Genomic DNA, 23,142 nt, shown 5'->3' on the forward strand with positions numbered 1-23,142 from the left:
TTGTAGGTGAAAACTTTCACCCTGCACTGAATCTGTCCCTTAGATTTTGTATCTGTCCACCTGTCTCTTGTCACTAGCAAGTGTCAGGTAACAAGTTCTTTTAAAGAGTTTGAGCAGACTACCCTGTTTTTTTTTCTATGGATACATGTTAATTTGCATCTAGAACTCCATTTCTGAATATTTTTATAAGTTAGGTGTCCATACTACTCATCAATATAAAAATTAAGTATTTAGGTACCTTCCCCCCCCCCCCCTCCAAGAGTCCCTTTCTTGCTTTGGCAGTCCAGATTTCTGCACCAAGAAAACAGACATGGACTATCAACATGGGGTATACGGCACAATTCTGGTTTGTCTTTAGAAAATCTTTAGGAAATCTATAAGCTTATGTCTGTTGCAGAACTATATCTGAGGGAAGCATTGAATTGTTTTATTTTCTCTTTGGCGGATTGGTCAGTCACCTATTTAGAGATTGGACAGCACAGTGGCTAAGTGTTTAGCACTTCTGCCTTACAACACTGGGACCATGAGTTTAATTCCCAACCATGGCCTTATCTGTGAGGAGTTTGTATGTTCTCCCTGTGTTTGCGTGGGTTTCCTCCGGCTGCTCCGGTTTCCTCCCCCACTCCAAAAACATACTGGTAGGTTAATTGGCTGCTAACAAATTGACCCTAGTCTGTGTGTGTATGTGTGTGTGTGTGTGTGTGTGTGTGTGTGTGTGTGTATGTGTGTGTGTGTGTGTGTGTGTGTGTGTGTGTGTTAAGGAATTTAGACTGTAAGCCCCAATGGGGCAGGGACTGATGTAAGTGAGTTCTCTGTACAGCGCTGCGGAATTAGTGGCGCTATATAAATAAATGATGATGATGATGATGATTAGCAAAATATTCACAAATTTTCAAAAACACACAATATATTCCTCATGATGCATTTTGCCACAAATTTTACAGATGTTGCCAGAGGAATTTGGCACTAAGGGGCTCATGTGGAGTTGGATGCAAAAAAAAAAAAGACATTCTGTACAGGCATGTTGAGCTGGGCGAATCTAAGCTGATGATCATCATTATCAGTTCATACTTTACACCACCCGCAAGTTTCCCATCTCCTGATGGGCGCATGTGGGTCTGAATCTCATATACATTTGCTCTAACATGTCCTTATACAGTTCCTCTTTCCCTGTTCCACCTCTTCTACTGTAAGGGGCCGCAAGTAGTCGTAAGTGCAAGATGCGGCTTAGTCTACATATGGCCACAACCCTTACTAGTGCTCTGTGGGTATGCACAGGAGTAAAATATTTATTATATGCAGCATACTGCACGCTGCATTCAACTCTACAAAATGTTCTCAGTTCTACCTAACCACACCAGACAGCAGAATTAATTGAACATCATCCCAACTATATTCATAGAATATTAATTCACAAATGTACAGAATGGAATTCCATGTTATGGCAAAGCCAAATTTTAACTTCAAGATAATACGATCAGAACTTTGTACCTCTGTGAAATGGTCTATCCCCAGGGGAGGGCTGGCAAATTTTAGCTCGGGTATGAGACTCAGCTCAGCAGCCTATTAGGAACATTTTAAAGGAAAAAAATGCAGGGGGCCCAGTGACCCAGTCCCAAGGTAGCCCATTATGGGACTGGTACGGGTGGCAGAAGCCCCCAAACCCAGCCTGTCCTTGCCCATCCCACAGCAAAAATCAATTTCATACCTCCCACTGTCCCGATTTAGGTGAGACAGTCCGGATTTGAGGGCTCTGCCCACCATCCGGATCAGGAAAGCTATGTTCAGGCGGTTGGAAGTGTGGGAGGTGTGTGACGCTACTGGTGTTTGGAGGAGAGAGGAGTACAGGGCAGCCTAGCACTTCAAAGTTCCAGGCACACCCTGGGGATGTAGCCACACCCCCATTGTGACCACACCCCTATCTTGACATGGCCATGCCCTCATCCCGCTGCCAGAAAGACAAATGTTGGGAGGAATGTGATTTGCGCAAAATTTTATCACAATTTTGCTTGTCTTTACACTATTTTCCCATTAACAGTAATAGAGGCACATTTCTGCCCAAAGTCTAGGGCATACTTTTCGACTTCCTCAAGTCAGCGTTTAAGAGCTCTCTGGGGGAGGTGGGCGTTTCGGGGAGTGGCTATGCAAATCGAGCCATTTTGCCCCAGCCCACACGACATAATGACGCAAATGCGTCACTTTAAAGCGGAGGGCAGGGTCATATGCCCACATTTTGGATCTAACTCTGCCCACTTCACTAGGAAGTGGGCAGATGCGAGAAGCTGCCATACTCTTCCGGGAGTCCAGGAGACCTCCCTGGAATCCTGGGAGTCTCCCTGACATTCCAGGAGTGTTGGCAAGTATGGTCTAGGGCAGTGGTACAAATTAGAGATATTAGATATGAAAGCATTATCCCTAATATATATATATATATATATATATATATATATATATATATATATATATAAAATCCACAGTTGTTCAGCAATTGTACGGTTCAATATACTTATATACATACATGTAAAGTCCCAAAGAAAAATTGTATGCCCAGATTTAAAATAGCCTTGATTTTAGCAGAGGCTTGTTAAACATATCATAGCTATCAGTACCCGCTGGAGCTCACATGACCAGACCTCTTAAACATTAAGCATATCATTGCTATTTAGGAGCAGCTGACCTCTTAAAAATGTCTGTATCTCCAGTACACTACAGTTCTGTAATGCCCTGATCTCTTAAAGTGAAACTACCCTGAAAAAAGATTAAGAAAATGTTGTTCAAGGGGGTAAGCTATATTGTGCTGAATTCCCTTGAATATCAGAACAGCTGAGGTTAACCAGAAAATGAACAAGACGTTACTTGCTGCATGCTGTCATTTCTGTGAGTGCCCATCCCGCATCCCTAGTGACTGATTTAATCAATGAGTACACTGCAGTTGTTAGCACTAATGCAGGCTACAGCACAACATTTAGAGACAGGTTTTTACTGCCTCTGCTGCTCTGCTTGTTTACATATCACACTTTCATAAAAATAGAAGCTCAGGGCAGATCATTTCAATTTTAATGTGATTACCTTTAATGTAAATATATAAGGAACAGTACCATTTACTTTGACAGACGTCATCATTATACTGTAGCTCCCAGTCACATGAGGAGAGTGCAATGCTGAGTAAACCTAAATTTCCTTTAAAATGCCCCCTCCTCCTTGTATCCTTCTCCCCTGAGCTATGACGGCTTCAGCCAACTTCTCCACTCACCGCTTCCCCATGTTTGGATGTGCTGTATCAGATGAGCATAAAAATGGCTGTGGAGAAACTGTGTTTATTGGTCAGGAATTCTGACTGAAGCCCTGCATAGGCAGGGGACAGGGGCACATTTTAGGATAGGTTAATTGGCTGCTTTCAAAATTGACCCCTCTCTCTCTGTCTGTCTCTCTGTGTATATTAGGGAATTTAGACTGTAAGCTCCAATGGGGCAGGGACTGATGTGAATGAGTTCTCTGTACAGCGCTGCGGAATCAGTGGCGCTATATAAATGGTGATGATGATGATTGATCCTTTAAGTCATTGTAAAGGCACTGCTACATTGATGATATTGCCCAGCAACCGCGGTGTATGCAACTGCTAGACAATTTGTAAATTCAAAGTCGTATAATTGGATGAACGAAAGTATATTGGTTAATATACTTTTGCCGTGCGATTGCGATCCGTACGCCACGTAACACAGATCCATACGTCCCATAATGCGTGGCATGGTGCGATCGCACGGTAAAATACGCACATACACACTCGCATTACATCATTTAGTTATTTATATAATTCATATTCATATTGGTTCCGTTACACTGTAATTTATGAGCAGATAGTATTTAGTTTATTATTAGTTTATATAATATGATTAAATGTACACTTCAGTGTTATTTAAGGTTCAGGTTATAAGAAAGGTGTCATGTCTAGTATCATATTAAACCCCTTTTCACCAGCAGCTGTCCGGTGCATTCGGCGAAGAGATCGCACACTGCATACTCTAGTTATTGATGTTAGGGAATAAACCTTTAATATGATACTGACCATAATATGCTAATAGACTAATTGTAACTGGAGAGTCAGGCGGGAAGAACAGAGCTCATCCCCTGGAGAGATAACCCCAACCTTTGGATTCCTTAGATTGAACCAGCCTATGACCTGTTTACCCTGGACCCATCTGATGTCTGGACCTATAGAAGCAAGCCACGTCATCTCTATTGTTCACTCTGTAACACTGACTGTATATATAATCATAGCTGCACCCCCACTAGCCTCTACTCTGAGCACAGTATTCAAGGGTGAATTACTGTCCACTGGTGCCCGTGGTTAGCGCAGCGGTATGTATGTATCTTTTGGTATTGGCTGTACTGTACTGTATCTTAGTATAATAATGTATTGAATTGTTAACTATTTACATCTGCTAAAATAAATCACTTTGTGTGTTGGAAACACAACACAATCGCCTATGCAATGCTTATTTGAAAACGATAGAATTACTTTAATAGTAACCACCAGCAGTCCTCTATGATTACACTTCTCTCTGACAGAGTGACCTTCAAATACATAGTTTCCAACATTTGAAAATTATTTTTAGAGACACTTTGCTGCTGAGAAGGTATATATGAATATATTGCCTATTCATCAATAAAGCCCGGTCAAAGGGATAAGGCTCATTTTAGGTGCAATGAAAAGAAACCAATTTTCGCTGAAATTTAACGAGCGACACTCAGCTGTCTGAACTTTACCAGCCCGGAGCGGAAATTGCTCAATACTTCCATCAACAGTTTGGTCTGTAATTTCCAGCGGATGGAGTATTGTAGATAAAATCACAGCAACAGCCACTTTCCATTAAAGATGAAAAAGAATAAGCCTTTATTCCAATGTTTCGGAACCAGATCATTATAAAGATTGTTTGTAAATTAAATATTGGAATAAGGACCTATATATGTCATACTTGCCAACTCTCCCGGAATGTCCGGGAGACTCCCGAAATCCAGGTATGTCTTCCGCAATCCCAGGAGAGCAGGCAATTTTCCTGCAGCCTGCCAACTTCCTAGTGAAGTGGGCAGGATGGGAGCCTTAATGACGCGATTCGTGTCATTTTGGCCTCGCCCCCCGCAATGAAAATATCATTTGATGATCGGGATCTTCCGGAGTTTAATAATTAAAAGTTGGCAAGTATAACATATGTATATATGAATATGTGTGTATGTATATATATATATATATATATATATATATACACACATATATATATATACACACGTGTTGCGCTAACTGGTTTCTCCATTTGTGTACACAATAAATGGTGTGCTCAATTCACTTCTTGAAAAGCAGTACGTCAACGTGTGAGTCGTGGCCGGATCATCCACTAGGGTCCTGCCTAGGTCCCAGTGGGCACTGAGGGGCCCGTATAACACTAATCTATTTTTATGCTTTGATTCTTTTGGACAAACTTAGGGGGAAAGTCCAGGATGTTGCCTAAGGCCCCATGGGGTGTTAATACAGCTCTGGTGTGAGTGGGGGAGAATGAAATTGACGTCACACAGTCATGTATTTTTGCCATTTTAAACTCTGAAATATTAATTAAGCCTCAGAAATGAAAACTTAGAGTGAAAATTGCAGTCTAATACACAGAATATAAGGAATTGTCGCTTCTGAAAAATAGGGACATTTCCTGTGACAAAGCTATAAAACCCTGGGAACGCTGGGAATCTTAAAAACCTGGGACAGTCACAGGAAATTCGGGATAATTGGCAACAATGCAAAATATGCTGCAAAAAAGTATTGCTGCAATTTATCAATGAAATATCAATGGTGGCAAAGCGATACTCAGCTCTCTCAGCAATACTGGCTTAGAACCGTAAGGGTTAGCTTACCATTTCCCCAGACCAAGCTCAGGCAATATGAGCATATGTGCTAGCCTTGGGATTTCAGTTCCACTAAAAAAAGAATAAATAATTGTAAAAGTATGGATTCAAATATTTTGAAAGAAAAAAATATTTCAAAAATGTTGACTAATGTTGAAAAAATGATTTGGTAGTTAAGTAAGATTTCAGACTTGACGTATCCCCATGATAAAGGCTCAAGACAACGAGTCATCCTTGGATGGAGCTTGGGGATAAGAATGGTGACAGGCACAAGTAGCGTCATTCATGCCTCTGTTCCGCTATAAATTTCTGATGTTAATGAAAACAAAATGCGTGACAAAGTATAACGGGAACTTTTTAAAAAGCCAAGTGGAGCTCAGTTTCGAAAACAGGTCAAAATAAACATTGGTGGTGGGGGGGGGGGGGTGTTGTAGTGAAGAAAACCAAATTTTAAAGTAAGGACAACTTAATTTGTACCTACAGCGTATTAGCCTGGCATGGACGGCACTGCTTCGGGCATCCTAAACCCTTAATCAGGCCCTGCCCACAACTATAATTATAGTTTTGGGTGGAATTATCGTTAAACGTGCATAAGTCTTAGAATTTGGGAGTTATGGCAAACAGTCATTTTGGTGCCCATAGGCCAGTATGCTGCATTCCAAGTGCCAACTAAAAACTAATTTTTTTTCTAATTATACACATTTGCTGACAATACATTTTATTGCTGAAAATCTATTTATCCCCGATATCAGCTGTGATCCCCTAGTGATAAATAAATGAGATACTTAAAAATGCTGTTTTTGGGGGATTTTAAGAAAAAAAATAGGTTGATAAATAGACCCCATAGTCAATCATTGTATTTTTTTTGTAAGCAAAAATGTAAACTATTTTTTGCTGTATGCTAGAAAATGTGATGATTTACAGTCATAGTTCCAAAAAGCATGTAAGCTGTTCAGTCTTAAAAAATGAAGAGTGGAAACAAACAAACACACAAAAAAAAACTTATTGAAAAATAAGCAGCTTTCTGCATAAAGCATTTCAATCCAACTTAATGCATCTTTAAGAGCATACTTGCCAACTCTCCCGGAGTGTCCGGGAGACTCCCAAAATTGGAGCCAGTCTCACGGACTCCCGGGAGAGCTGGCAAATCTCCCACATCTCGCACCTGGCACCCCAAAATGACGCGATTTGCGCCATTTTGGCCCCGCCCCCCGCGACAAACCGGCATTTCATTTGGTGGGGGCAGGGCCAATATGCACGATTGGCCCCGCCCACTCACCACCCCCTCACGCCCTCCAGGCACACCCTCTCCCAGAAAAAGCAAGTGGAAAGTAGGTAAGTATGTTTAAGAGTGGTCTTAATAGGGGGTGGAAGACAACATTTCTGGGGGTGCAAGTCGTCACTCTAGATTTATAACAGAAAATAACTTTTAACAACTAGGGGCCTAATTCATTAAGGATCTTAACTTGATAAACTTCTTATTTCAGTCTCCTGGACAAAACCATGTTACAATGCAAGGGGTGCAAATTAGCATTCTGTTTTGCACATAAGTTAAATACTGACTGTTTCTCCATGTAGCACACAAATACTTGATAGCTTATTTGTACACTGAAATTTAAAGTTGACATTCATGTGCTACATGGAAAAACAGTCAGTATTTAACTTATGTGCAAAACAGAATGCTAATTTGCACCCCTTGCATTGTAACATGGTTTTGTCCAGGAGACTGAAATAAGAAGTTTCCCAAGTTAAGATCCTTAACGAATCAGGCCATAGATTTGTACATCATGTAAGTAATATAAGATCATATAAGTAATTAGTTAAACCGGTGTACAAAAAGATTGGTGTGAGGATGGCATTACCTGACTTTAACATGGGATCCAGCTGAAGCCTATCCAGCTTCGCTGGATCCATCGTGGGCAAGGTGCGAATGTGCCGATATTAGCCACGCATGAGCATAGCACTTCCTCCTTTCACCGGTTGTGTTAGGCTGCCAGTGAATAGGAAATAATTATCATGGAGGAGGTTGGTCTTAGGCAGGGTTCCGAGAGGAGCCACAAAATGGTATATAGCACCGATACTTCATTATGTATAGTTACTGTCCCTCAATGATAAAAAGACCGCTATATATATATGAAGGTTTGTATCTTAATTGACCTTTGTAACATGTAAATGTTTAAAATAGAGCAATGCTTCAAGGATATTATCAATAAGCAACAGCAAAATAGTCATTGTGCAATTTGTGCCGCCTTATAAACAAACGATGACCATCATCATCATTCTACAATCCAAGAGCAAATAAGTTTTCAGATGTTATAATTAAGCCAAAAAAACACTAAGAAAACACAAACAAGGCAGAATTTGACGACATTTCTGCTTGAATAAATATGGGACACTATGTATTTTTATCCACCATTCTTGACACAGGTAATCAGTCCCTGGGATTTTAAAAGCAATTTCATTGGTCTCCCATGGGCTAAGTCGGCTTTTTTAAAATCTTGATAGGATCATATATTAAACATGTCTCCGGCTGGTCCTGGGAGAGGCTGGTGCCCTCTAAAAGCATGTCATAGAAGTGAACTATTTAGAAGGACAGCGACAGGCTTCATCTAAATTCGACATGCAAGCTTGTGCTATTTTGGGCACAGCATTTCTCTGACAAACTGAACTGAGTGGCCAAATAAAAAAAGCAACACAGCGTATTGTCATTTAAAATCTCACTTCATTTATGAAAACAAAGACACTGGGGCTGTCACCCTCATATATATTGGTGCTATGATTGATTAATTAATTATAAAAAGACTCTTTGGGTGTCAGGTTAATCTCCCACTTCCCTTTTACCCCACAGATGCCCCGCCTTCTCCATCAGTGGAATAATGTCTAACAAACAATCATCATCAACATTTATTTATATAGCACCAGAAAATTCCATAGCGCTTCACAACTGAGGACAAACAAAGTAATAAACAAAACTGGGTAAAACAGACAAAGAGGCAGGAGGAACCTGCTCACAAGCTTACAATCAATGATGTTAATGACTTCACTGAAGCTAATGGCAACCATTCCATGTGTCTGCTTTGCCTTGAATGGACACTGGCAATGTTCGAAGTCATTTTATCATTGGTGGTTAGCGGGCAACATTGAGAATCATTTTGTATCACCTTATGAAGGGACTCATTGGCGAGCCCTGTCAACCCCCCAATCTAAATTAATTAAACCCTCCTTCCCCGGCAGCCTAACACTACCTGTCAATGGATGGTCTGACCATAGCCAAGCATTGTGATGGGACCCTGGCGCTGGACTCAGTGAGGCTTTTCCAGTGGCAGTGGAGTCCTATGGACTCCATTAAAAGGGAAACAAACACAATTTTGAGATGGTGTTCGTTTTTTAAAGCTTTGCAACGCCTGTTAAAGTGGGTCACATCGCTGTCCCATTAGAAGTCTATGGGGACTGCAGTGTCCAACGTCAAACAGATTAAGGCAGATTGCTCCTGCTTTAACCCATTGATAAATTAAAAGTAGAGCAGTGATGGCCATTCAACAACTTGTTTTCTCCACACATTTGGCTCATCGCAGTTTGGTAAATAGATAAAATTAGTATATTATTGTGTGTTGAGTATATTGCATACTTGCCAACTCTCCCGAAATGTCCGGGAGACTCTGGAAATCCGGGTAGATCTCCCGGACTCCCGGGAGAGCAGGCAAATATCCCGCAAACGGCCTCTTGCTGTCAAAATGACGCGATTCGCGGGGGGAATTGCGTCATTTTTGTCCCGCCCCATGACAAAATTATGTTTTTGTTGTGGGGGGCGGGGCCAAATGACGTGATTCACCGCGCCATGACCCCTTCCTGGGATCTCCCGGAAAGAACTTTAAAAAGGTTGGTAAGTATGGTATATTGCCTAGTATTTGCAAATCCAAATTAACACTACAAAACTTCATTTGGTTATTTAAGTACAATTAAATGTGTTTCTCTGGTCATTTAAATGTCTATGTTTCTATATCTGAAGAGGACAATACAGGGACAAATGAATATATCTCATCTAGGAAGTACAAGGGATGTGCACCACAAATCACATTGGTTTTGCGCTGCTGTGTCTAGATGGTCTGCTCAGAGGACTGCAAGGTACAGGCCTACTTCCTGCTCTCAGCAGCCACCTCTGCAGATGATAAGTGTGCCAGCCGCAGGTTTGCAGGGAGATGGAATCACACTAAGCGAAAGTGTAAACGTAACATCTAAATCCAACCCCCTTTGTGAAATAAAACTCCTTAGTTTTTTCTTCTAAAATACTGCTGAATTTAGCAAGGCTGGGTACATACTACTGAACATTTCTCCCGATATCGTTAAAGATTTCACCAACAACTGAGGAAAAAAAAAACTGACTGAAAAGATCATGACTCTGCTCACTCCATAGAGATCTATGGACACTGTCGGTTGTGAGCGCATACACACTGCAGAATTGGAACGACATTGTTCCATTGTTGAACGAAATTTTTGGTTCGGTTTATAAATCAAATGAAACAATAAGATGTGCTTTAGAATGATAATCGCTCATCGTTGGAGCATGCACACTAATGCAATATCAGACAGAACGTTTGATCATACTTGCCAACTCTCCCGGAATGTCTGGGAGACTCCCGCATTTTGCGAGAGACTCCCGGGTGAGTGTGGCAATCTCCCGAATAATGCCCACTTCACTAGGATGGGCAGAATTAGCTACCAAACGCAGCGATTCCCGGGGAATCGCGGCGTTTGGCCCCGCACCTGTTGTCAAATGACGCGGTTTGCATCATGACGTCACGGGGCGGGTCCAAAATGACGCACATTTTGGAGCCCCGCCCCCGTCACGCCCACCTCCCATGACAGGCTCCCGGAAACCAACTATTCAAAGTTGGTAGGTATGCGTTTGATTATTGTGTGATTGGCTCGATAATTGACTGAAAACCTAAGGCCTAGGGCTGGGTGCACACTACAGGGTCTTCAGCTGTTTATCAGACACACAATAAATGTCCGTTCAGCAGTGTGTATGCACTCACGCGATATATATGACCAATTCTGCAGTCTGTATGCAGTTGTGACCGACGGAGTCCATAGATCTCCATGGAGTGCGCAGTCACAGTCTTTTCAGATGATTATTATGACAGATGAAGAGCACAGATCTGAAGGTAAATCTTGTAAAACGTGTATAGTGTGTACACATGAATCGGCATGCTGATCGGGACTTTTTTTTTCAGCTGTTGGTAAAATCATTAACGATATCACAAGGGGAGAAATTTTCTGTAGTGTGTACCCAGCCTAAGGGGACATCAGGACACCTTTGTGTGTTTAAAGTGCTTTTAACATTGGAAAAAAAATACGCCTAAAAATGTTCTTCTCGGTCAAAGTGAAACCGGATGGTGCAAAGTTCATCCCATTGAAAGAATAGAACGAGCTCAATCTCTGTCAGCGCAGAGCAGGACCAAGATTCCAGTGTATTGTGGAATAAACAAAGACTGTGCATAATTTTTCAAAGCAAGGAATGTGCCCTCCTCATCCCTTTATCTTATTTTAATAATTTCACTCACAGTGGTGCACCTATTGGTCAGTGTAAAGTTCTGCTCCATAAATCATCATCATCATCAGCTATTTATATAGCGCTACTAATTCCGCAGCGCTGTACAACGAACTCACTCACATCAGTCCCTGTCCCATTTGAGGTTACAGTCTAAATTCCCTAACATACATACACACAGACAGACAGATAAAGAGACTAGCGTCAATTTGATAGCAGCCAATTAACCTACCAGTATGTTTTTGGAGTGTGGGAGGAAACCAGAGTACCCGGAGGAAACCCACACAAACACGGGGAGAACATACAAACTCCACACAGATAAGGCCATGGTCGGGAATCGAACTCATGATCCCAGTGCTGTGAGGCAGAAGTGCTAGCCACTAAGCCACTGTGCTGCCATCTTTTCCCACAAACCCATGACCTTCGGCAGATCTGTATGCGCACCTGTGCCAGGCATCTTGCCTTCTTTTGTGCTTCGTAACTGACTTCCAGGGGTAAATGTATTAAGCTCCGGGTTCTTCAACACCCGCGAGTTCGTCGTCTTCGGCGTTTAAATTTAAAGCGGAGCTGCCTTGTAAAGGGAATTACAAGGCAGCGCCGCTTTAAGTTTAAACGCCGAAGACGCCGAACTCGCGGGTGTTGAAGAACCCGGAGCTTAATACATTTACCCCCCAGTGTTAAATAATAACCTCTTGCACATTTCTTAATATAATTAATGCAAGAGAAGTGAAGCAAATACTTATTTAAGATACAAGGGGCTAGATTTACTAAGCTGCGGGTTTGAAAGAGTGGGGATGTTGCCTATAGCAAACAATCAGATTCTAGCTGTCATTTTGTAGAAAGTACTAAATAAATGAAAGCTAGAATCTGATTGGTTGCTATAGGCAACATCCCCACTTTTTCAAACCTGCAGCTTAGTAAATCTATCCCAAGATGTCTCTAAACAGACCTTTGCAATCACAGTTCAAGGGAGATGTGGAAGGAAGTATTGGTACAAGCATGTCAAAAGCACAATAAATAACAGACTACAGAAGAAATGCCTCAGCCATTCCTTTGGAGGGTATTGCAGGTCTATAAGCTAAAAGGGCTCACATTAAGTTACTAATTAGCATCCAGTACAAGTGGCAGAGCATAATGATGGCATCGTAGTATCAATGGCACCACCATAGTACTACCCACAAGGGTTCTCTCTGCCAAGAACTTGAGGAGGATGAGTAAAGAAGGGAGGGAGTGCTGTTCAACATGTTGAAAGACCAGTTTTTTTTAGTAGAAAAGTGCCACACCCCCCTGGATACCCAATATCACAGTGTGGGACGTCCCTTAGCCAATGAGAGCGAGCTACCCTTCATGGCACAGGGTGATCTGAAAGGAGAGACACTGAATGCGACATCTCATGACCCTTATTTAAACTGAATGTAGCGTGTAGTGTAACTTTAACCAGTCTGTCACGATCCACCCTAGTGAGGTGTATTTGCATAGATTAGTGTCGATGATTGTCACAAAAGATAGTGAAAGTTAATTGTTATTATGTCCCCATCACCTTGAGAGTTGTTCAGTTTCTGCAACAGCCAAGCAACTTCTAGTAGCGACTGTTTATCAAAGCTTACATTGACCCCCCTCCACTCCCAAAACTGCATAAGATTTATCAAGAAGCATTCCCCTCTCTCCACCCTCCCCCATGGGATGCCTGATAAACAGCAGCCTTGTGATTGTGACTGGACACTTTTTTTCACAGGAATGTTTCCTTAATATTCCGCTTTCTGTGTATACCAGCTTGTTTACAGAAAACAAGTCTGCCATAAAGTTCAGTCCAGTAAACGTCTTGATTTCCTGAAAACTTCTAGCTGTCAGCTAACACGTACATATGTCTGAGTGGTTGGCTTTATTCTGTCCCACAGTTGGCAGCAATACATCAAATACTCGCCCACAACACAGGTATTCACAGTGCAAAACTATTGCTACTTTTTAACAAGAGCTGCATAAATATTTAGGCAAACAGTGATACTTTTCTGCTAGTTTCTACTGCAGCTATTGTGTACATTATATCCCTATCTACTATATGAGTAATGGATATTAATAATTCCGTTAAAGAACACTGCATGTAGTTTATAAATAGAATGTGAGAGGTTAGAGCAGTACATTAGGAATAGTGTATATATGTCTTACCCTTGATGCTGACCCCCAGACCCCCTGCCTCCTGCTTGACCACTCTGACTGTCCTCCGCAGGTTGATAATTGAGTCCGGGACACCCCCTGTAGTCTCCCCCCCATTCACTGCTCTCTCCTCTGGTGCCCCAGGCTCCGGCTCCGGGGTGAAGCTCAGAGTTTCTTCCCCAAGCAGTAGAAGTATCCGGGTCCAGCGTTCCCCGGGACATCGCAGCTCCAGCAATCCACTCCTCTGAGCCCTGGCAGGGGAAGCCATGGCTAGTGTGCCCGCAGAGGGATTGATTGAAGGGGGGCGGCAGGAGGAAAACCTCTCCAAGCTGGGAGTGGGGAAGGGAGGGGTATATGAGGAAAACCTCCTTGGGCTGGGGCTACACATAGCTAGAACCGCCCTATTATCCTCCCATATCCAGATAGTACTATATACACTGACAGTCCTACACCCATCCAAATGCATGCACAATGTTATTCCACCCACCTAGTATTGCCTTTCCAATTTCTGCATACAGGTGTTGTTATATTACTTCTGTACAACACCTATATACTGCCCTCTGTTCTGCTACAAAGATATGTTCTCTGTAATATGTGGAACAACTGTCACACTTATTTTATTGCATATATATATTTTAGTGTGTGTGTGTGTGTGTGTGTGTGTGTGTATATATATATATATTTATTTTTTATATATATATATATATATATATATATATATATATATATATATATATATACATATATACATATATATATAAAATATATATATATATATATATATATATATATATATATATACGTAATATATTTATATATACTTCTGTATATCATAGCTATATATTTTAGTTATCCGTTCTTCCTGACTGAATGTACGTCAGAATGGAGTGCTGAGTGCATTACCCATCCATTCCGGAATGCAGCCCCGAGCACCTTAACCATCCATTCCGGCTGCTAGAATTGGGCTCTCAGTATCCTAGACAATTATTTCAGGTGCCGGAATGGGGTTCTGAGTACCGTATATTATTCAAAAATTTCGGCAGTCTGAATGGGGCTCAGAGTACCCTAACCATCCATTCCGGCTGCCGGAATGGGGCTCTGAGTACCTAAGCCATTCATTCCGGGTGCCGGAATAGATGTCTGAGTATCTTAGCAATCCATTCTGTGTGTCGGAATAAGGTTTTGTTTATATTAATTATCCATTCCAGGTGCCAGAATGGATGGTTAAGATCCTCTGAGCTCCATTTTGGAAGCCAGAATAGATGGACAATGTATTTGCAGACCCATTCTGGCAGCCGGAATGATGGGTAAGGTACTCGCAGACCCATTTCTGCAGCCGGAATGGATAGATAGATGTCCTCGGGGCTGCATTCCGGCAGCTGGAATAGATGGGTAATGCACTCAGCACATTCAGGCAGGTAGAACGGATAACTAGAATATATAGCTATGAAATACAGAGCTCCTCGGAGCTCAATTCTGGCACCCGCAATGGATGGGTAAGGCACTGCGAGTACCTTACTCATCCATTCCAAGTGCCGGAATGGATTTCAGAGTTCCATCGCTAATCATTCTGGATCCTGGATTGGGGTTCTGAGTACCTTACCCATCATTCTGGCAGCCGGAATAGATGGCTAATAAATTGTCAGACCCATTCTGGTAGTCAGAACGGATGGCTAAGGTCCTTGGAGCTCCATTCCGGCACCCGGAATGGATGGGTAAGGTACTCGCAGACCCATTCCGGCACCCAGAATGGATGGGTAAGGTATTTGCAGACCCATTCCGGCACCCAGAATGGATGGGTAAGGTACTCGCAGACCCGTTTCAGCACCCGGAATGGATGGGTAAGGTACTCACAGACCCGTTCCGGCAGCCGGAATGGATGGGTAAGGTACTCGCAGATCCATTCTGGTAGCCAGAACGGGTGGCTAAGGTCCTCGGAGCTCCATTCCGGCAGCCAGAATGGATGGGTAAGGTACTCCCAGACCCATTCGGACACCCAAAATGGATGGGTAAGGTACTCGCAGACTCATTCCGGCACCTGGAATGGATAGGTAAGGTACTCACATACCCGTTCCGGCAGCTGGATTGGATGGCTAATGTACTGGTAGACCTATTCTGGTAGCCAGAATGGATGGGTAAGGTCCTCGGAGCTCCATTCCGGCAGCCGGAATGGTGGTTAAGGTCCTTGGGGCTGCAATCCGGCAGCTGGAATGGATGGGAAATGCATGCAGCGCTCCATTCCAACATACATTCAGGCAGGTAGAACGAATAACTAGAATATATAGCTATGAAATACAGAGGTCCTTGGAGCTCCATTCGGACACCCGGAATGGATGGGTAAGGTACTCACAGACCCGTTCCGGCAGCCGGAATGGATGGGTAAGGCACTCACAGACTCATTCCGGCACCCGGAATGGATGGGTAAGTAGCTCGCAGACCCATTTGGACACCCGGAATGGATGGGTAAGGTACTTGCAGACCCATTCCGGAACCCGGAATGGATGGGTAAGGTATTCACAGACCCGTTCCGGCAGCCGGAATGGATGGGGAAGGTACTCAAAGACCCGTTCCGGCAGCCGGAATGGATGGCTAATGTACTGGCAGGCCCATTCTGGTAGTCAGAACGGATGGCTAAGGTCCTCGGAGCTCCTTTCCGGCAGCAGGAATGGATGGGTAAGGTACTCCCAGACTCTTTCTGGCACCCGGAATGGATGGGTAAGGTGCTCCCAGACTCATTCCGGCACCCGGAATGGATGGGTAAGGTGCTCGCAGACCCATTTGGACACCCGGAATGGATGGGTAAAGTACTTGCAAACCCATTCCGGCAGCCGGAATGGATGGGTAAGGTACTCGCAGACCCATTCCAGCACCCGGAATGGATGGGTAAGGTACTTGCAGACCCATTCCGGCAGCCGGAATGGATGGGTAAGGTACTTGCAGACCCATTCGGACACCCGGAATGGATGGGTAAGGAACTGGCAGACCCATTCTGGTAGCCAGAACGGATGGCTAAGGTCCTCAGAGCTCCATTCCGGCAGCCAGAATGGATGGGTAAGGTACTCCCAGACTCATTCCGGCACCCAGAATGGATGGGTAAGGTACTCGCAGACCAATTTGGATACCCGGAATGGATGGGTAAGGTACTCGCAGACTCATTCTGGCACCTGGAATGGATGGGTAAGGTACTCACAAACCCCTTTCCGGCAGCTGGAGTGGATGGTTAATGTACTGGTAGACCTATTCTGGTAGCCAGAACGGATGGGTAAGGTCCTCAGAGCTCCATTCCGGCAGACGGAATGGTGGTTAAGGTACTTGGGGCTGCAATCTGGCAGCTGGAATGGATGGGTAATGCACTCAGCTCTCCATTCCAACATACATTCTAGAGATGAGCATCCTCGGATATCTGAAATCCGAGCCCACCCGAACGTTGCCGATCCGAGCCGGATCCGAGACAGATCCGGGTAGTCCCGCCAATTGCAAAACTGAAACCGAGGCTCTGAGTCATAATCCCGCTGTCGGATTTCGCGATACTCGGATCCTATAAATTCCCCGCTAGCCACCGCCATCTTCACTCGGGCATTGATCAGGGTAGAGGGAGGTTGTGTTAGGTGGTCCTCTGTCCTGCTATATCTCGTGCTGTGCTGTGATGTGCTGGGGAAATAACAATGCCCTTAGAAGGGCACAGCACAGCACAGCACAGCACGAAAATTTTTAAAAAAAGTTATAAAAAAAAAATAATTATAAAAAAAAGAAATTGAAAAAAAATATCCAAAAACAATCCTGCAGTATAAGTCCATTGGTACTGCAATATTACAAAGTTCACTGATTCTGCAGAATAGACTGGGAATTAGTGGAAATGATTGTTATTGAATGTTATTGAGGTTAATAATAGCGTAGGAGTGAAAACAAACCAAAAAAACTTGATTTTAACACTTTTTATGTTTTTTTCAAAATAAATCCGAATCCAAAACCTTAAATCCGAACCAAAACCTTTCGTCAGGTGTTTTGCGAAACAAATCCGAACCCAAAACCTCAAGCAAATCCGAATCCAAACCACAAAACACGAGACACCAAAAGTGGCCGGTGCACATCCCTAATACATTCAGGCATTATGTTTATATGTGTGTGTGTGTGTGTATATATATATATATATATATATATATATATATATATATATATATATATATATATATACACACAGACACAGACACACACAATACAATATATGTGCACTATAATGTGTGGAATAGTTGTTCCACATATTACAGAGTACATATCTGTGCAGCAGAACAGAATGCTCTATATAGGGAGAGAAAACACAACAAGCTTCACTCAAGACACCAAGCAGCAGAGGGCGTTGCAGGGAGCCAAATCATTCCGGCAATTCCGGTTTTCACCCACACCCCCCTCTCTCTTACTGCATAGACCTCAGTCGAGGGATATTGGAATTTTACTCTTCGTTTAACACCACTATATCACATCAATATACTGCCATCCATACCCATAGACTGTCATCTCGCTTACTTTTCCCACTGGTTCTGCAATACCGCTTATCCTCATTTCATTTAACACCACTAACACATAGCCAGCAGTCATATATTTATTATTTATTAGTCATATACTATAAAAACCAGTCGTAATCTCAAACCTCTACACTGCAGTTATAAATGTACTGCTGCTCTAATGCTACAAAGCAATATACACCACATACTGTAAATACTTCATATATACAGGGGCCATACCGCTACTTCTCCTACTGCCATTATTGTAAATCTATCAAATTATATTCACCTATATTCCCAATAAATTTTTCATAGCGCCACTCCTAAATTTCTATACCTCCACTTCTAAATGTCCCCTTCAATCTCTCTCTCTCTCTCCTGAACCTAATAATAAATAATAAATAAATATATATATATATATATATATATATATATACACATACACAGTGGTGGAGCTACAAAAGGTGGCGTCGCTACGGGTCTGCCTCAAAAGAGAAGAGCAAATGCTTCTTCAGAGTCGGCACATGCGCCAGACCAGGTATGCTCAGAGATGGTCCCTGCAAAACAGAGGGTGGGGGGGGGGGTAGTCCAGGGAGACTAGTGTGCCAACTATGCCCCTTTCCAAATTATGCTATGGGGTTGTCAAAAAAGAAAAGCCTTGAATAGATTAGACTGGGTTGTGAGGTTTCTTTTTAATTGTGCCCAGCAATACTTTAAAATGTGCTTCCCTCTAGTGTCCATATTATGTACCTGCTACCCTATTGTCTCATATAGTACTAGCTGGTGTTGACCTAACCCAGCAGTTCCCAAACTGTGCACTGCGGCTCCCTGGGGTGCCACGGCGATCTCACAGGGGTGCTGCGGCTGGGTAAGCAATGCAGGGGGGCGGTACTTAGTAATTATTTTGGCTTAGGGGTGCCTTGAAAAAATTATGGAGACCATAAGGGTGCCTAGAACTGAGAAAGTTTGGAATGCACTGACCTATTCATTATATTGCCTGAAGCAGCAAATTAAATGGTGATGGTTTAGAGAGTAAAGTTTCTATTTTGCAGATGACACTAAACTCTGTAAGGTAATAAAATCAAAGCAAGATGTAGCTTCTCTACAGAGGGACTTAAATAAACTGGAGGATTGGGCGGCCAAATGGAATATGAGGTTTAACACAGATAAATGTAAGGTTATGCATTCAGGGATCAAAAACAAGAACGCAATCTATAAATTAAATGGAATTAATTTAGGAGAATCTATATTGGAAAAGGATTTGGGAGTGCTCGTAGACAGTAGTCTTAGCAATAGTGCTCAATGTCAAGCAGCAGCTGCAAGGGCAAACAAAGTATTGGCATGCATAAAAAGGGGCATAGATGCAAGGGAAGACAGTGTAATTTTGCCACTGTATAAATCGTTGGTAAGACCTCATCTTGAATATGCAGTACAGTTCTGGGCACCACTCTATAAAAAAGATAATTTGGAACTAGAAAGGGTTCAGAGAAGGGTGACAAAATTGATAAAGGGTATGGAGTCATTAAGTTATGAGGAAAGGTTAGCCAGTTTAGGCATGTTTACTTTAGAAAAGAGGCGTCTAAGGGGAGATATGATTACTATGTACAAATACATTAGGGGTCAATACAGAGAGCTTTCATGGGAACTTTTTACCCCAAGGACCATACACAGGACACGTGGTCATCCCCTAAGGTTAGAGGAGAGGACATTTTACAACCAGCAAAGGAAGGGGTTCTTTACAGTAAGGGCAGTCAAGATATGGAATTCATTGCCAGGGCAGGTTGTGATGGCAGATTCAATAGATATGTTTAAGAAAGGGTTAGACACATTTTTAGCGGAAAGATGTATCCAGGGATACGACCGTTAATTTAAAATGAAGGATAGTAGTGAATTTAGGGTAAAAATAGGACTGCAATATTGTTCTGGGGGGATTTTCACAATTGAAACAGATTGGCGGTTGCTTACTCTGGATTAATTTCAAATATAAGTGCAGGATCGCAGGAGATCCAAAATAGGTTGAACTTGATGGACTGGTGTCTTTTTTCAACCTCATCAACTATGTTATTATGTTACTATGTAAATGCCCACCCCCATACACAAATTAATATAAACATTTTTATTAGTGTACTGTACATTATAAAATATTAACTTTTTCACTATAATCACTAATCTATCTACCAACAAGGAAGAAATTAGGCAATGACAAGAACATTTGTGTATTTATAATACATTTTGACATGCAGTGCTTTATTTCTGTGGAATTATGTCCCACATCCCGTCACTTACTTGAAAAACAATATAAATTGCTCTTGTTAGCAACAGTGTATATTAAAGCTGCCCTTTATTTACCTCATTTGTTTACAATTTTCTTTATTTAGTACAGCCAGCTTTTATGGAGATCATGCAAGTTCCGCTCATCAAAAGCTGCAAATGTAGAAATCATGTAGATTAGTCTAGCACAGATTATTCTTTAATTCGCTTTTGTGTTTAATTTTTTTGCATTTACTATCACTTCAAAACGAGAATAATCTTTCAGTTATATATTATGAGAAGCTAAGATGAAATTATTTTATTTAGGTTTGCCTGGTTTCAAGCATCATCAAAATCCAAATTGTAATGCTCCCTTCCCCTGGTAACAATATAACATTTGAAGTTTGCTCATGAAAACATTGGCTTCTAAGTTACGTATTTATTATAGCAATAAATTATAAGCCCTTTCTTATATGTAAAGGGCACAAAGCAGGGAGTAAGGGCAAGAGGGACCACCAGATACCATCTATTTATTAACATAATTTCTTGGTTGCTACTGGTGATTCTTGTTCATGAAGAGGGCAGCCTGTCCCGAAATAATTATAGACCAAGAAATATAGATATGTCAAAAATTTCAGTTTCTGGAAATAGCACTTTTGATTGGTTGCCGCTATTCCTGCAAATAAACATTAACCCTACAATTTCTCCCACAAAGTAATAATGGAATGGGAATGGGATGTTTACCTGCTGATTGATAACATTTTAAAATGGTTGAAATATTAAAACGAGTGAGTAAAAGGTTTCAGGGCGGTTCAGGAGAGAAGTATTTTCTAAAATATGGTCAATTCTAGAAGATGAGATAGGGACACTAGTGTTTATATTTACTAATTAGACAAAATCTGACGGGTTGTGTCTTCATTAAAACTGGCATTTTAAAATATGACAAGTATACCGGCGGTTTGTCGGAACCACCGTTTAGCAAATATACCCCCAAGGCTCATTTACTAAATGCAGAATATGCAGATGCACACTTGTGAGGATACCATTATAATGTTAAGCTCTTTTCCTGTACCAGCTGGTTGGTTTGTCATGGCAGAGTTGGGGTGGGGGTTGTTTAAACCTGCAGGTCCTAGCCATCAATAGTCCACACATCATGTATAGATCCATACACTGAAAACCACTTCATATTGTGTGTGGATAGGTCCTTTCTTGCTCTATTGTACATCTTTGTACTTGGCTGAAGGGCAGCACTGTGTGGCCTATAGCACTCAGCAAAAGACTGGAAGGGAGGACTATGCAGCCTGCCTGGGAGGGATCACGAAGGGGTTTCTCTTCATTGATGCTCCTCTTTGCTGGGGCTGAAAGTGGCCAAATAGCAGGTTAACACCATCCACAGATGGAGTTAACTTTCCAAGAGACACTGGCCAAGAAGCAAAAAGCTAATCTGTGGTTTATCAGGTATTAACCCTTTGATAAATTGGGTGAATTGGTAACTGAGCCTTTTTTTGGCTTAACACATCTTAAAAAAATAGACTCAGGGGTTCACCTAACCAAGAGCTTAATGTACAACCCTATTTTAAAGGAGCTTATAGTCACCCCTCTACCCTCATCTTTTCTTTTGCTGTGCAGCCACTGGGCATTAAAGAGCCAACCAAAATATCGACAGTATTTATTCTGCGATGGTTTGATCTATTTTCGGCTTTGCGGTGCTGCTGGGTCTTTGCCCCCAGCGGCGTCCCGTGACGGCTCTCATGTTGCATGTATGGGGGCACGTGCATGCTGTTGCTTTAAAGACTTGGTCACATGAGCAAATAGGTCTCCTCACTGCCCCCTCTTCATCACTGTCTCATTTTAAACTTGCTCTGTGCACTCTGGTGGTGCTAGAACTTTTATCTCTGATTAGTGCCTTGCTTCCTGGCTCACTATTGTTGGAATAGATTGCTGCATTTCTGGTACAAGCGTTCCTGCAGAGTTCTATCCAGTACCAAATTATTCCATTGTCGCTACATTCCTCGTACAAGTTTCCCTGCAGTGTTATCTCCAGAGTTACATTATTTCCCATTGCTACTACATTCCTGGTACAAGTGTTCTGTAGAGCTTTCCCCAGTGTTGCTTTGTATTCTATTGCTGCTTTAGTGCTGTTTCTATTTGTTCCTGCTGACTCCTACCCAGTGCTGTAATCCCATATCCTCAATAACACTAATCACACTAATGCACCCTCACGACTGTCCCAATATTCACTCTGAACCATACTAGCTCCTCTTGTTTCAGCTGTGCCCTCTTCCATTTAGTATGTAAGCTCTCTAATGAGCAGGGTCCTCCATACACTTTGTTTTCATGTCTGCGTTTATTTTGTCTACCTTTTATGTCCCTGTTTTATGTATGTCCTGTTTTCCCTACTGTACTGCACTGCAGAGCACTGTGGCGCCTTAGTGATCTACGATAATAATAATAATAATAATAATAATGGAATACATCATATGTATCCTCTGACACTCAGTGATCTCTTTCACCAGAATCTGGAAGCCATAAGTAGACCATTTTGATGCCTCTCTTGAAGTTTGAAATTTGTGAAACTCTTTCCACAGATTTTAAATTAAACAGAACTTCTTATGGAGTCTTCGAGAAAAAAAAAAATATTTTTCTCCCCCTCAGTTGGATCTGGTACTAGGTGCATCCTCCCTGGCTTCCTCATTCACCAGCCTCCCTTCCGAGATATCCTTTCATTAAATACCCTCCCTTCCCCCTTTCCTCCTTGCTTAATCATTTGTTTCAGTAATATTAAATATTTAT

General features: G+C 42.1%; 1 protein-coding gene across 1 annotated transcript in view; it reads right to left on the reverse strand.

Moving 5' to 3' along the window:
• SNTA1 (syntrophin alpha 1) overlaps positions 1–13,919 on the reverse strand; it is a 57,684-nt gene extending 43,765 nt beyond the window's left edge. The window contains exon 1 of the mRNA XM_075177536.1: positions 13,610–13,919. Within this exon, the coding sequence (XP_075033637.1) occupies positions 13,610–13,865 (256 nt within the window). The 5' untranslated portion in view covers positions 13,866–13,919. The remainder of the gene's footprint in view (positions 1–13,609) is intronic.
• Between the last annotated feature and the right edge of the window lie 9,223 nt (positions 13,920–23,142).

This window comes from Mixophyes fleayi, chromosome 6 (assembly GCF_038048845.1).
Source record: "Mixophyes fleayi isolate aMixFle1 chromosome 6, aMixFle1.hap1, whole genome shotgun sequence".
Lineage (NCBI taxonomy): Eukaryota > Metazoa > Chordata > Amphibia > Anura > Limnodynastidae > Mixophyes > Mixophyes fleayi.